Source organism: Harmonia axyridis, chromosome 2 (assembly GCF_914767665.1).
Source record: "Harmonia axyridis chromosome 2, icHarAxyr1.1, whole genome shotgun sequence".
NCBI classification, from domain to species: domain Eukaryota; kingdom Metazoa; phylum Arthropoda; class Insecta; order Coleoptera; family Coccinellidae; genus Harmonia; species Harmonia axyridis.
In genome coordinates, this window is record NC_059502.1 from 34,642,950 (window position 1) to 34,658,148 (window position 15,199).

The window sequence follows — 15,199 nt, forward strand, 5'->3', positions numbered from 1 at the left end:
TGAGATTGGAACAAAGAAAACCTCCCGTGGAATTGGAACAACAGAAACCTTCCTTGAGATACAGAATTTGGGATAGTACGTATGTTAGAACACTTTAGTTCCTGAATCTGAAAGAATACCTGCGAAATACCTGGCATTATCACATCAACTTCGTTGAATGAGGATTGGAGTACTATAGCTTCCTGATGAGAACTGGTGTTCAGAAGCTGAAGATAATTTACAGAAGAGGTTCCATCCTAATAGCAGAGTAACTCATTTAAAACCGATTTAAGTTAAGTTTCATTTCATTATTTGTTTAGAGTGAAAAGGATCGATCATTGTATATTTTAATTTTATTAAATTTGTAAAAACCTGGGTAGGAGTTTTGTTGCCAAATAAGCCAAACCACCCCTAGAAATTAGTCTTTAGAGTCTCATGGGCAATTGTAACGTTACAGAATGTGTCTGATGTATAACTTACATTCAAGAGAGATCGACATCTTTAATTGTTCCTTAAATTGTTTGAGGAAAACTTTGAAGAAATACTACAAATAGATTGTGCACTGTACATATATTTTGGATATTTCTAACCTGTGTACATATACGTAAATAAATAAATAAATATACACCCAATTTAGAAACACCCTGTAGAACAATTTAACAGGAGAATGCTGTCTTCAAATACTAGAAGTATCAATTTACATTTTTCTAATTGATATCCGTTGAGATCCAGCACGATAGAGATTTGCCTCATTAAGACACTGGAGCCAGATAATTTTAAGATATGAACTTTCCCAACGGTCGGAGGAATACTATAGAATGGCTAGCCATATCTCCGAATCTTTTCCTCTAGAATTTTTTGAGACCCCTCAAAATCAAAAATGTATGCCACAGAATGCGCTTCTTTGAACGAAACACGCCTGCGAATTGTTTACGAATATGGACAAATTACTCCCGAAATGCTCCAGAATGTAAGGCGGAAGTTTGCAATATTTATACCATTCCAATTAGGGTTCAATTTTAGCTTTAGTTGTATTGGAAAACTTATCTCGTTTTCATTTCATCAAATTTTCCTCACTTACCTTGTCTTGTTGAAATTGGTATCTAATAATTTTATGATCAAGATAAATTTAGTGGTATTTCAGTTTCAGAGACAAATATGAAAATTATGAAAACTTTTAATCAGATGTTGAATTATCGTCCTTGTTATATTTGGGTGTGGAAAAGCCTCCAACTAGAAGAAATGTAGTCGATTTTTTTTTAATCAATAAAAATACAAGTCATCATATTTATAATATAACAAAACTATCACATCAAGTAACACTTTTCTTTAGTTGTAGATAACCTTCTCTTTATATTTTTGTAAGATGAACTACTCCTATGAGTTTTATCGGTAGACTTTCTAGTTCTCGAACTTCCTGCTTCTTGGTGTGAACTCCTTCGGCTATCAGTTTTTTTAGGGCAGCAGGTTTCCTTATCAGTGTCTACTGTGGATAGATCCCAAGTACTGAAAATAGAAAATTTTGAACAGCTGAATACAAAATATCATTATGTTACCACCAATTGGATAAGACAAAAATATTTTCTAAAATCAATTTACTTTAGAATTGAAGTAGGTAATTTGTCTGCTTAGTTTTTTTGAACGCACGGGAAAAGTGGGATATCTTATAATCAAAATAACAAAAAAATCTAACATTTTGAAAAAATATTCTATAATATTTTGATATTTCAGAATCTCTTTCCCATATTTCAACGATTTTCTTTATGTAAGTATAAGTGTTCATCGCCATGATGAGTTAACCAAAAATTCTTGAATTTCCTATTTTTCTGGTGGCAGGATTAGCTCTTAATTGCTATTATTGATCTACATACCGAATTTGAAAATTTTCGGATACGTTGCCATGGGAAAATCCTATTTTTTCCCTTTATCTGCTCGAAAATGAATTTAGATATTAATTTCATTCCGAAATTTTTTGCAAATTTTCTCTGGTTTCCTACTACAAGGGTCTCTTTTTAGTCTGGATTCCCGACCACTTGGGAATCAGAGGGAATGAGGAGGCCAACACACTTGCCAAAAAAGGAGCACAAACTCCTTTCATCGGCCCAGAACCTTTTTGTGGTGTAGACAAATGTACCTACAAGAAAGAGTTTCAGGAATAGGAGGTAACCGAAAGAGAAAAACTCTGGCGGAATCTTCCTGGTTTGGATCACTCCAGAAAGTTTCTTCGAAAGTTTGACATTTCCAGAACCAATAAGTATCTGGATCGTAGTAAGAATATGCTACACCTCCTTACTGGATTCCTCACAGGGCATTGCTGCCTTAGGAAACACCTCATGAGAATGGGTCTAATAAAAACGACGAGTGCAGATTTTGTAGGGAGGGGGAAGAAACTCCGGATCATCTGGTGACGGAATGCCTCGCCATCGCTAGCCATCGCAAAACCTGCCTTGGACACGAAACTTATAGAAGTGAGGAATTAGCCTCCTTGAAGCCATCCCAGATATTGGAGTTCATTAGAACTCTGGAACTGGAAGGCGAGCTATAGATCACGTTATGTAGTGAATAGCTCTGAAAGGTTCAATAGACCATTAGGTCGCAGTGAAACGAAACCTCCTTAATTAAATCTTATCTAATCTACTAGAATCCTATTCTAATTTTTTTCTATAATTTAAGGAATAGGAATATAACACCGCTGCCTGAGATTCGTCAGGACTTATCTGGGGCCGTCGCTAGACATGACCGTATGCGAGGCGTCGGTATCAGTGTGCTAAGGAGACGGGCCTCTGTCGAACAAAATGCTACGCCTTCAATGTCTCAATATTCTAGGAGGAGAATGACACGAATTTCTCAGACTGCTAAAGGTGATGTGCAGGTAAAGGAAAAAGTATTCCTTATGACCTCAAGAATTCACCGTTGAAATATGTACAATTTAAAGGCTATCTCTGTATTTATCGATAATCTATGTTACCGAATAATCCACGTTCCCGTTCACTTGTTGATAGTCCTGGTTGGCTAATATATCATTATCGATTAGAATGTCTCACAATCAGTTCCAATTTTTAGTTTGGTATACTTTCGTGAATAAAATATTGCAATCCTTGTGTATTTTTCACGTTTAGAAAGAATAAATGATCAAAGTACTCAATTTTTGTCTTATTGTTATTGTAATCACTTTGGCGAGTCTTTCTCGAGCCAAATTACAAGGTGCACCCTATCTCAGAGGTGAGTTTGGTGTTTCGTCCCGAGATCACTGGTGGGCTCTTCGGTTAGGCTATCCAGCATTCACACCCTCTCTCACCATCGTGGAGAGGTGACGCTGTTGCGTTGCAACGACCCCTTTTTTAAATTCGATGGGCAGAAGTAGTGTTGGGCGAAAATCCACAGCGCCATCTGCGAGCAGACAGAGTCACTACACCAAACATAAAAACAAGGCATCATTAGATGTTACCCCAGTTAGGTTTGCTATTTTAATATTCAAAAGAAGAGCTGACACTCGAGGTAAATTTACCAAAGAAAATTCGTCATAATATAACGTAATAAATTAATTTGTTTGTTGATTGTTTTGAGGACATATCACCTATAGGTGACTGCTCAGTTCGAAACGAAATTATAGATTTTTTCTCTTACAACCACCGATTTGTATGGGGTTTTTACATGGTTTCTTTAAACGATAATATACATTATAGAATGACTATATTTTTAATTTGCAAATAAAAAAAAATAATAACTTTTCATTTTCTGCAGAAGAATTGATGATATGTTCGATATACAAAACACTGATATGTTTTTAAAATATTCGTTGAAAGAAAACCTTCAAAAAATAATTACAAAAGACGTGAAACTATAATTCTGCGGAAAAAATAATCGACAGTCGTACAGTGCTGCCCTCTACTGTACATATATGCTTCGTAAAGAGAAAAAAGATAAACTGAATGGCACAAGAGCGACAGGGCGGAAATGAATGGGTATTTTATGTTTGACTCATACGCGGAAAGCCACGTGATGATAATCCCTCTTAAGTTAATCAAAATAACTCATACTTGAAAATCTCACCTAGCCGATTCCAATGAATCATAATATGATTGTAATGAATCTAGTCTTCCAATTTCATTAGCAATAGCCATATCCGTTTCCATTAGGGTCAAATGGTGTCCTCGATAAGGGCTGGGTATCAAATATAATTTTTTCAGCAGGGTTGATATTAAAATAGGCCTAGATTTGATATTTTTCTCACCAGAAACTTCAACAGCTGTTACAATAGAAGAAAAATCTTCCCTCCTTCCAAATTCTTCGATGTTTTTTTCTATTTCTTCGAAAAAACTCCTACTTTCTTGAATATCTGAAAATATATGAATGATTTTTGGACTATCAAATCGAAAGCACCAACTAGAAACCGTCGTTAACTCAGATACCCATTATTCAGAATCCTCAAAGGGGTTTCCAGCTCTTGAGCAATTTTTAACCCTCTTTTTGACACTTACTTTCCTGGGCCAAATATTTAATATGAAATATTTCTTTTAATATTACATATACAGTCCTCAATATGAATTTTTGTTTTTATAATTTTTGATTGCAGTTTTCGAAAGTTATCGATTCGCAGTTCTTATTAATTATTTTAATTTCCTTTGGGATCATAAGACATAAGATCTTACTCACCAACATTTTTCTTCAAAATCACCATAACATCGCCCTCGTTTGGAGTATCGAATTCTCTAGGCTGATAGAGACAAGTATCCCTTCGAACAGTATTGTTAGTTTTTATCACCTGCAAAAAATACAAATCAATATCGTTGAAAAATTTTAAACTACCCAGGGCGTATATGAATAGTTATGAAAAAATTTGGAGGGTGATTTCTTGTGAAAAAATAGAATAGGTCTCTCATATATATATACACCACTGCTCTGTCAAAGCCCCCTATATATTGCACAAGAAAAACAATTCCTCTATGATTTCAAAGAATAGAAGAAGCAACCCCTCAACTTTGTTTCGCTAGAAAATTTTTCAATTGAAAATCTATTTTGGATAGACTGATTCATTTTTAACAAAGAGGTCTGTTGTAATTTTTTTCTAAAATTCAAAGTTTTTGAAAAAAAAAATTATCAACAGATAATACGCCCGAGTCGTAGAGGCTGGAATTATTTTTGACCTTGAAAAGGAACAACACAATGTGACTACTCAGTTCAAAATGAAATTATAGATATTTCTTTCTACAACTCACCGATTTTTATGGGGTTATCAGATAATTTCCTTGAACAATAATCTACATTAGAGGAAGGTGTTAGAATATTACTTCATCCGAACAGATTACGAGAGAGACAACCAACATTACATCCTACCCACTCGTAGTATCACTTCATCTCGTCACCGAGGCGCTGCGAGCGTTAAGCGAGTGACGAGGCCCAGGAGGCCATCGAGGCTATCGATAGATAGAAACAAGAATAGATCTTCAATGATCTAGAGCGAATGCCATAGGTCTAACCTAAGAGATGAGTCTATTCCTGATCGAGCTTGCTGGGAGAGAGACATTCTAGAGATTATATAAAACTATTAAAACTTTAACTGTGTATCAGTGAATCCTCTGCTAAACCTATAAATCCAACAGGTTATAGACTCCAGTGCATGCTTTACTGCGCAACGAGGTAAACACTTATTCTGAAAATCTGTTGTGTACAGTGTGGGCAAATTTCGATGTCTTAGCATTACAACTTTTGAACCAGAGGAGATAGACAAAATCTGATACCCCATTCTCGATCTCTTTTTCTGAGGAACTAACAAGGGTAGTGTTTATTTTTGGCCACCTTCTTTTGTTTTCGAGTTCTAAGCGAAAATTGGAAAAATGGCGATATGGAAAAACTTTTATATCTCCGCTAATACTGATGATAGAGCTCTGAAATTAAAACATTATGCAGGCACTTTTTTACGTAGAATCCAGTGGCGTGCTCGTCTTTCCAAAAGGGTTTTTTAATTACGAAGCTATGACCCGAAGTTATATTTTTTCAAATAGGAACACTAGATTTCTGTGCCATTTTCTGAAAGCTTAATTTTTCCTGATTTCAAAAATATATAACATGGTACGGTTCGTAATAAAATCAATGATAAAAAATGGTCAAAAACCTTTTTTTTACCTAGAGTCCCAACATTTCTATGGTTTCAACTGTTGATGAGCACAGAAAAACTGAGCTTTCTATAACAAGAGCAGTCAATCTGATTATTTCCATGCTTTTTACTAATTTCTACAAAATTCGAATGTAGATATGTTTTATAAATTTTTTATCTAAAAATGTATTTGGAAATAACGAAAAGATCCACAAGATCGAATGTTTCGATCGGGAGAGTGGTATTGGGATCGATGAATCGGAAGATTATTTACATAGGTCTCCAGAATGAATACGCACAAGTACCAATCCATTCTGAATAGCATACGAAACAACGCATATATGATTGAACTCAACAATTTAATTACGAAGAGAACAAACAACAAATAATATTCAACCTAATAATGACAACAATTGCACAATGCAATTGTGACACTTTTTCTCGATATTTCGCACCGAATTCAATAGATGAATATTTGAAAATGTTCAAGCTACCTACGAAATTTTTTCCGAGATCATTTATATTTTTCGAAACTATTTGTATAAAATAAATCTAGATTCGAATTATGTAGAAATTAGTAAAAAGCATAGAAATGATCAAATTGACGGAAGGACACTGTTCTTGTTATAGAAAGCTCAATTTTTCTGTGATCATCAATAGTTGAAACCATAGAAATATTGAGAAACTTAGGAAAAAAAATGTTTTTGACCATTTTCTGTTATTTATTTTGATACAAACTATACCATCAGGAAAAATTAAGCTTTCATAAAATGGCACAGAAATCTAGTGTTCCCATTTCAAAAAACGTAACTTTGGGTCATAGCTTCGTAATCAAAAACCCTTTCGAAAATACGAGCACGCCACGAGATTCTACGTAAAAAAGTGCCTGTATAATGTTTCAATTTCAGAGCTCTATCATCAATATTAGCGGAGATATAAATGTTTTTCGATATCGCAATTTTTCCAATTTTCGCTAATGACTCGAAAACAAAAGAAGGTGGCTAAAAATGAATACTACCCTTGTTAGTTTCTCAGAAAAAGAAACCGAGAATGGGGTATCAGATTTTGTCTATCTAATCTGGTTTAAAAGTTATAGTACTAAAACATCGAAATTTGTCAACCCTGTACACAACGAGAAAAAATATCATGAGATAAGTTGAATTTCAACTTAATTACTCATTTAGTTCAGTGAATGGAAATGATTGATTTCATATTCATTGCTGAAATAGAGAATTCCTGTTGTACAGTATATACTGTATTTGGAAATAATGTGTTTACCTATCTATTAGAGAAGGAATCAACTATACACATGTTTTATAGATTTAGATGATGTTTACCATCAAGAGATTCAGATTATGCAAATGTAGAGATTTTGCATACTCATTGTCTCAAATTGATTCAGATGTTTGTGAATGTAGAGATTTCACATCGTTTAAAATCAATTCAGATGCTTGTGAATGTAGAGATTTCACATCGCTTAAAATCAATTCAGATGTTTGTGAATGTAGTGATTTCACATCGTTTAAAATCAATTCAGATGTTTGTGAATGTAGAGATTTCACATCGTTTAAAATCAATTCAGATGTTTGTGAATGTAGTGATTTCACATCGTTTAAAATCAATTCAGATGTTTGTGAATGTAGTGATTTCACATCGTTTAAAATCAATTTAGATGTTTATGAATGTAGAGATTTCACATCGTTTAAAATCAATTTAGATGTTTGTGAATGTAGAGATTTCACATCGTTTAAAATCAATTCAGATGTTTGTGAATGTGGTGATTTCACATCGTTTAAAATCAATTTAGATGTTTGTGAATGTAGTGATTTCACATCGTTTAAAATCAATTCAGATGCTTGTGAATGTAGAGATTTCACATCGTTTAAAATCAATTCAGATGTTTGTGAATGTAGTGATTTCACATCGTTCAAAATCAATTTAGATGTTTGTGAATGTAGAGATTTCACATCGTTTAAAATAAATTCAGATGTTTGTGAATGTAGTGATTTCACATCGTTCAAAATCAATTTAGATGTTTGTGAATGTAGAGATTTCACATCGTTTAAAATCAATTTAGATGTTTGTGAATGTAGAGATTTCACATCGTTTAAAATCAATTCAGATGCTGGTGAATGTAGAGATTTCATATCGTTTAAAATCAATTCAGATGTTTGTGAATGTAGTGATTTCACATCGTTTAAAATCAATTCAGATGTTTGTGAATGTAGTGATTTCACATCGTTTAAAATCAATTTATATGTTTGTGAATGTAGAAATTTCACATCGTTTGAAATCAATTCAGATGTTTGTGAATGTAGTGATTTCACATAGTTTAAAATCAATTCAGATGCTTGTGAATGTAGAGATTTCATATCGTTTAAAATCAATTCAGATGTTTGTGAATGTAGAGATTTCACATCGTTTAAAATCAATTCAGATGTTTGTGAATGTAGAGATTTCACATCGTTTAAAATCAATTCAGATGTTTGTGAATATAGAGATTTCACATCGTTTAAAATCAATTCAGATGTTTGTGAATGTAGAGATTTCACATCGTTTAAAATCAATTCAGATGTTTGTGAATGTAGTGATTTCACATCGTTTAAAATCAATTCAGATGTTTGTGAATGTGGTGATTTCACATCGTTTAAAATCAATTCAGATGCTTGTGAATGTAGAGATTTCACATCGTTTGAAATCAATTCAGATGTTTGTGAATGTAGTGATTTCACATCGTTCAAAATCAATTTAGATGTTTGTGAATGTAGAGATTTCACATCGTTTAAAATCAATTTAGATGTTTGTGAATGTAGAGATTTCACATCGTTTAAAATCAATTCAGATGCTTGTGAATGTAGTAATTTCACATCGTTTAAAATCAATTCAGATGCTTGTGAATGTAGAGATTTCACATCGTTTAAAATCAATTCAGATGTTTGTGAATGTAGTGATTTCACATCGTTTAAAATCAATTTAGATGTTTGTGAATGTAGAGATTTCTCATCGTTTAAAATCAATTCAGATGCTTGTGAATGAAGTGATTTCACATCGTTTAAAATCAATTTAGATGTTTGTGAATGTAGAGATTTCACATCGTTTAAAATCAATTCAGATGTTTGTGAATGTAGTGATTTCACATCGTTCAAAATCAATTCAGATGCTTGTGAATGTAGAGATTTCACATCGTTTAAAATCAATTCAGATGCTTGTGAATGTAGATATTTCATATCGTTTAAAATCAATTCAGATGTTTGTGAATGTAGTGATTTCACATCGTTTAAAATCAATTCAGATGTTTGTGAATGTAGTGATTTCACATCGTTTAAAATCAATTTAGATGTTTGTGAATGTAGACATTTCACATCGTTTAAAATCAATCCAGATGTTTGTGAATGTAGTGATTTCACATCGTTTAAAATCAATTTAGATGTTTGTGAATGTAGAGATTTCACATCGTTTAAAATCAATTCAGATGTTTGTGAATGTAGTGATTTCACATCGTTTAAAATCAATTTAGATGCTTGTGAATGTAGAGATTTCACATCGTTTAAAATCAATTCAGATGCTTGTGAATGTAGAGATTTCACATCGTTTAAAATCAATTCAGATGCTTGTGAATGTAGAGATTTCATATCGTTTAAAATCAATTCAGATGTTTGTGAATGTAGTGATTTCACATCGTTTAAAATCAATTCAGATGTTTGTGAATGTAGTGATTTCACATCGTTTAAAATCAATTTAGATGTTTGTGAATGTAGAAATTTCACATCGTTTAAAATCAATCCAGATGTTTGTGAATGTAGTGATTTCACATCGTTTAAAATCAATTTAGATGTTTGTGAATGTAGAGATTTCACATCGTTTAAAATCAATTCAGATGTTTGTGAATGTAGTGATTTCACATCGTTTAAAATCAATTCAGATGCTTGTGAATGTAGAGATTTCACATCGTTCAAAATCAATTCAGATGTTTGTGAATGAAGTGATTTCACATCGTTTAAAATCAATTCAGATGTTTGTGAATGTAGTGATTTCACATCGTTTAAAATCAATTTAGATGTTTGTGAATGTAGAAATTTCACATCGTTTAAAATCAATTCAGATGTTTGTGAATGTAGTGATTTCACATCGTTTAAAATCAATTTAGATGTTTGTGAATGTAGAAATTTCACATCGTTTAAAATCAATTCAGATGTTTGTGAATGTAGTGATTTCACATCGTTTAAAATCAATTTAGATGCTTGTGAATGTAGAGATTTCACATCGTTTAAAATCAATTCAGATGCTTGTGAATGTAGTGATTTCACATCGTTTAAAATCAATTCAGATGTTTGTGAATGTGGTGATTTCACATCGTTTAAAATCAATTCAGATGCTTGTGAATGTAGAGATTTCACATCGTTTGAAATCAATTCAGATGTTTGTGAATGTAGTGATTTCACATAGTTTAAAATCAATTCAGATGCTTGTGAATGTAGAGATTTCATATTGTTTAAAATCAATTCAGATGTTTGTGAATGTAGAGATTTCACATCGTTTAAAATCAATTCAGATGTTTGTGAATGTAGAGATTTCACATCGTTTAAAATCAATTCAGATGTTTGTGAATATAGAGATTTCACATCGTTTAAAATCAATTCAGATGTTTGTGAATGTAGAGATTTCACATCGTTTAAAATCAATTCAGATGTTTGTGAATGTAGTGATTTCACATCGTTTAAAATCAATTCAGATGTTTGTGAATGTGGTGATTTCACATCGTTTAAAATCAATTCAGATGCTTGTGAATGTAGAGATTTCACATCGTTTGAAATCAATTCAGATGTTTGTGAATGTAGTGATTTCACATCGTTCAAAATCAATTTAGATGTTTGTGAATGTAGAGATTTCACATCGTTTAAAATCAATTTAGATGTTTGTGAATGTAGAGATTTCACATCGTTTAAAATCAATTCAGATGCTTGTGAATGTAGTAATTTCACATCGTTTAAAATCAATTCAGATGCTTGTGAATGTAGAGATTTCACATCGTTTAAAATCAATTCAGATGTTTGTGAATGTAGTGATTTCACATCGTTTAAAATCAATTTAGATGTTTGTGAATGTAGAGATTTCTCATCGTTTAAAATCAATTCAGATGCTTGTGAATGAAGTGATTTCACATCGTTTAAAATCAATTTAGATGTTTGTGAATGTAGAGATTTCACATCGTTTAAAATCAATTCAGATGTTTGTGAATGTAGTGATTTCACATCGTTCAAAATCAATTCAGATGCTTGTGAATGTAGAGATTTCACATCGTTTAAAATCAATTCAGATGCTTGTGAATGTAGATATTTCATATCGTTTAAAATCAATTCAGATGTTTGTGAATGTAGTGATTTCACATCGTTTAAAATCAATTCAGATGTTTGTGAATGTAGTGATTTCACATCGTTTAAAATCAATTTAGATGTTTGTGAATGTAGAAATTTCACATCGTTTAAAATCAATCCAGATGTTTGTGAATGTAGTGATTTCACATCGTTTAAAATCAATTTAGATGTTTGTGAATGTAGAGATTTCACATCGTTTAAAATCAATTCAGATGTTTGTGAATGTAGTGATTTCACATCGTTTAAAATCAATTTAGATGCTTGTGAATGTAGAGATTTCACATCGTTTAAAATCAATTCAGATGCTTGTGAATGTAGAGATTTCACATCGTTTAAAATCAATTCAGATGCTTGTGAATGTAGAGATTTCATATCGTTCAAAATCAATTCAGATGTTTGTGAATGTAGTGATTTCACATCGTTTAAAATCAATTCAGATGTTTGTGAATGTAGTGATTTCACATCGTTTAAAATCAATTTAGATGTTTGTGAATGTAGAAATTTCACATCGTTTAAAATCAATCCAGATGTTTGTGAATGTAGTGATTTCACATCGTTTAAAATCAATTTAGATGTTTGTGAATGTAGAGATTTCACATCGTTTAAAATCAATTCAGATGTTTGTGAATGTAGTGATTTCACATCGTTTAAAATCAATTCAGATGCTTGTGAATGTAGAGATTTCACATCGTTCAAAATCAATTCAGATGTTTGTGAATGAAGTGATTTCACATCGTTTAAAATCAATTCAGATGTTTGTGAATGTAGTGATTTCACATCGTTTAAAATCAATTTAGATGTTTGTGAATGTAGAAATTTCACATCGTTTAAAATCAATTCAGATGTTTGTGAATGTAGTGATTTCACATCGTTTAAAATCAATTTAGATGTTTGTGAATGTAGAAATTTCACATCGTTTAAAATCAATTCAGATGTTTGTGAATGTAGTGATTTCACATCGTTTAAAATCAATTTAGATGCTTGTGAATGTAGAGATTTCACATCGTTTAAAATCAATTCAGATGCTTGTGAATGTAGTGATTTCACATCGTTTGAAATCAATTTAGATGCTTGTGAATGTAGAGATTTCACATCGTTTAAAATCAATTCAGATGCTTGTGAATGTAGAGATTTCACATCGTTTAAAATCAATTCAGATGTTTGTGAATGTAGTGATTTCACATCGTTTAAAATCAATTCAGATGTTTGTGAATGTGGTGATTTCACATCGTTTAAAATCAATTCAGATGCTTGTGAATGTAGAGATTTCACATCGTTTGAAATCAATTCAGATGTTTGTGAATGTAGTGATTTCACATCGTTTAAAATCAATTCAGATGTTTGTGAATGTAGTGATTTCACATCGTTTAAAATCAATTTAGATGTTTGTGAATGTAGAAATTTCACTTCGTTTAAAATCAATTCAGATGTTTGTGAATGTAGTGATTTCACATCGTTTAAAATCAATTTAGATGTTTGTGAATGTAGAAATTTCACATCGTTTAAAATCAATTCAGATGTTTGTGAATGTAGTGATTTCACATCGTTGAAAATCAATTTAGATGTTTGTGAATGTAGAGATTTCACATCGTTTAAAATCAATTCAGATGCTTGTGAATGTAGAGATTTCATATCGTTTAAAATCAATTCAGATGTTTGTGAATGTAGTGATTTCACATCGTTTAAAATCAATTCAGATGTTTGTGAATGTAGTGATTTCACATCGTTTAAAATCAATTTATATGTTTGTGAATGTAGAAATTTCACATCGTTTAAAATCAATTCAGATGTTTGTGAATGTAGTGATTTCACATCGTTTAAAATCAATTCAGATGTTTGTGAATGTAGTGATTTCACATCGTTTAAAATCAATTTAGATGTTTGTGAATGTAGAAATTTCACATCGTTTAAAATCAATCCAGATGTTTGTGAATGTAGTGATTTCACATCGTTTAAAATCAATTTAGATGTTTGTGAATGTAGAGATTTCACATCGTTTAAAATCAATTCAGATGTTTGTGAATGTAGTGATTTCACATCGTTTAAAATCAATTCAGATGCTTGTGAATGTAGAAATTTCACATCGTTTAAAATCAAACCAGATGTTTGTGAATGTAGTGATTTCACATCGTTTAAAATCAATTTAGATGTTTGTGAATGTAGAAATTTCACATCGTTTAAAATCAATTCAGATGTTTGTGAATGTAGTGATTTCACATCGTTTAAAATCAATTTAGATGTTTGTGAATGTAGAAATTTCACATCGTTTAAAATCAATTCAGATGTTTGTGAATGTAGTGATTTCACATCGTTTAAAATCAATTTAGATGCTTGTGACTGTAGAGATTTCACATCGTTTAAAATAAATTCAGATGCTTGTGAATGTAGAGATTTCACATCGTTTAAAATCAATTCAGATGTTTGTGAATGTAGTGATTTCACATCGTTTAAAATCAATTTAGATGTTTGTGAATGTAGAGATTTCACATCGTTTAAAATCAATTCAGATGTTTGTGAATATAGAGATTTCACATCGTTTAAAATCAATTCAGATGTTTGTGAATGTAGAGATTTCACATCGTTTAAAATCAATTCAGATGTTTGTGAATGTAGTGATTTCACATCGTTTAAAATCAATTCAGATGTTTGTGAATGTGGTGATTTCACATCGTTTAAAATCAATTCAGATGCTTGTGAATGTAGAGATTTCACATCGTTTGAAATCAATTCAGATGTTTGTGAATGTAGTGATTTCACATCGTTCAAAATCAATTTAGATGTTTGTGAATGTAGAGATTTCACATCGTTTAAAATCAATTTAGATGTTTGTGAATGTAGAGATTTCACATCGTTTAAAATCAATTCAGATGCTTGTGAATGTAGTGATTTCACATCGTTTAAAATCAATTTAGATGTTTGTGAATGTAGAAATTTCACATCGTTTAAAATCAATCCAGATGTTTGTGAATGTAGTGATTTCACATCGTTTAAAATCAATTTAGATGTTTGTGAATGTAGAGATTTCACATCGTTTAAAATCAATTCAGATGTTTGTGAATGTAGTGATTTCACATCGTTTAAAATCAATTCAGATGCTTGTGAATGTAGAGATTTCACATCGTTCAAAATCAATTCAGATGTTTGTGAATGAAGTGATTTCACATCGTTTAAAATCAATTCAGATGTTTGTGAATGTAGTGATTTCACATCGTTTAAAATCAATTTAGATGTTTGTGAATGTAGAAATTTCACATCGTTTAAAATCAATTCAGATGTTTGTGAATGTAGTGATTTCACATCGTTTAAAATCAATTTAGATGTTTGTGAATGTAGAAATTTCACATCGTTTAAAATCAATTCAGATGTTTGTGAATGTAGTGATTTCACATCGTTTAAAATCAATTTAGATGCTTGTGAATGTAGAGATTTCACATCGTTTAAAATCAATTCAGATGCTTGTGAATGTAGTGATTTCACATCGTTTGAAATCAATTTAGATGCTTGTGAATGTAGAGATTTCACATCGTTTAAAATCAATTCAGATGCTTGTGAATGTAGAGATTTCACATCGTTTAAAATCAATTCAGATGTTTGTGAATGTAGTGATTTCACATCGTTTAAAATCAATTTAGATGCTTGTGAATGTAGAGATTTCACATCGTTTAAAATCAATTCAGATGTTTGTGAATGTAGAGATTTCACATCGTTTAAAATCAATTCAGATGTTTGTGAATGTGGTGATTTCACA

The 15,199-nt window shown here is 31.5% G+C and overlaps 1 protein-coding gene across 1 annotated transcript in view; it reads right to left on the bottom strand.

The window, feature by feature from the left end:
* Window positions 1-1,252: 1,252 nt before the first annotated feature.
* LOC123672142 overlaps window positions 1,253-15,199 on the bottom strand; it is a 42,880-nt gene continuing 28,933 nt past the window's right edge. Inside the window, exons 3-5 of the mRNA XM_045606133.1 lie at window positions 4,636-4,744; window positions 4,033-4,318; window positions 1,253-1,485 (exon numbers count right to left, since the gene is read on the bottom strand). Of these exons, the coding sequence (XP_045462089.1) occupies window positions 1,287-1,485; window positions 4,033-4,318; window positions 4,636-4,744 (594 nt within the window). The 3' untranslated portion in view covers window positions 1,253-1,286. The remainder of the gene's footprint in view (window positions 1,486-4,032; window positions 4,319-4,635; window positions 4,745-15,199) is intronic.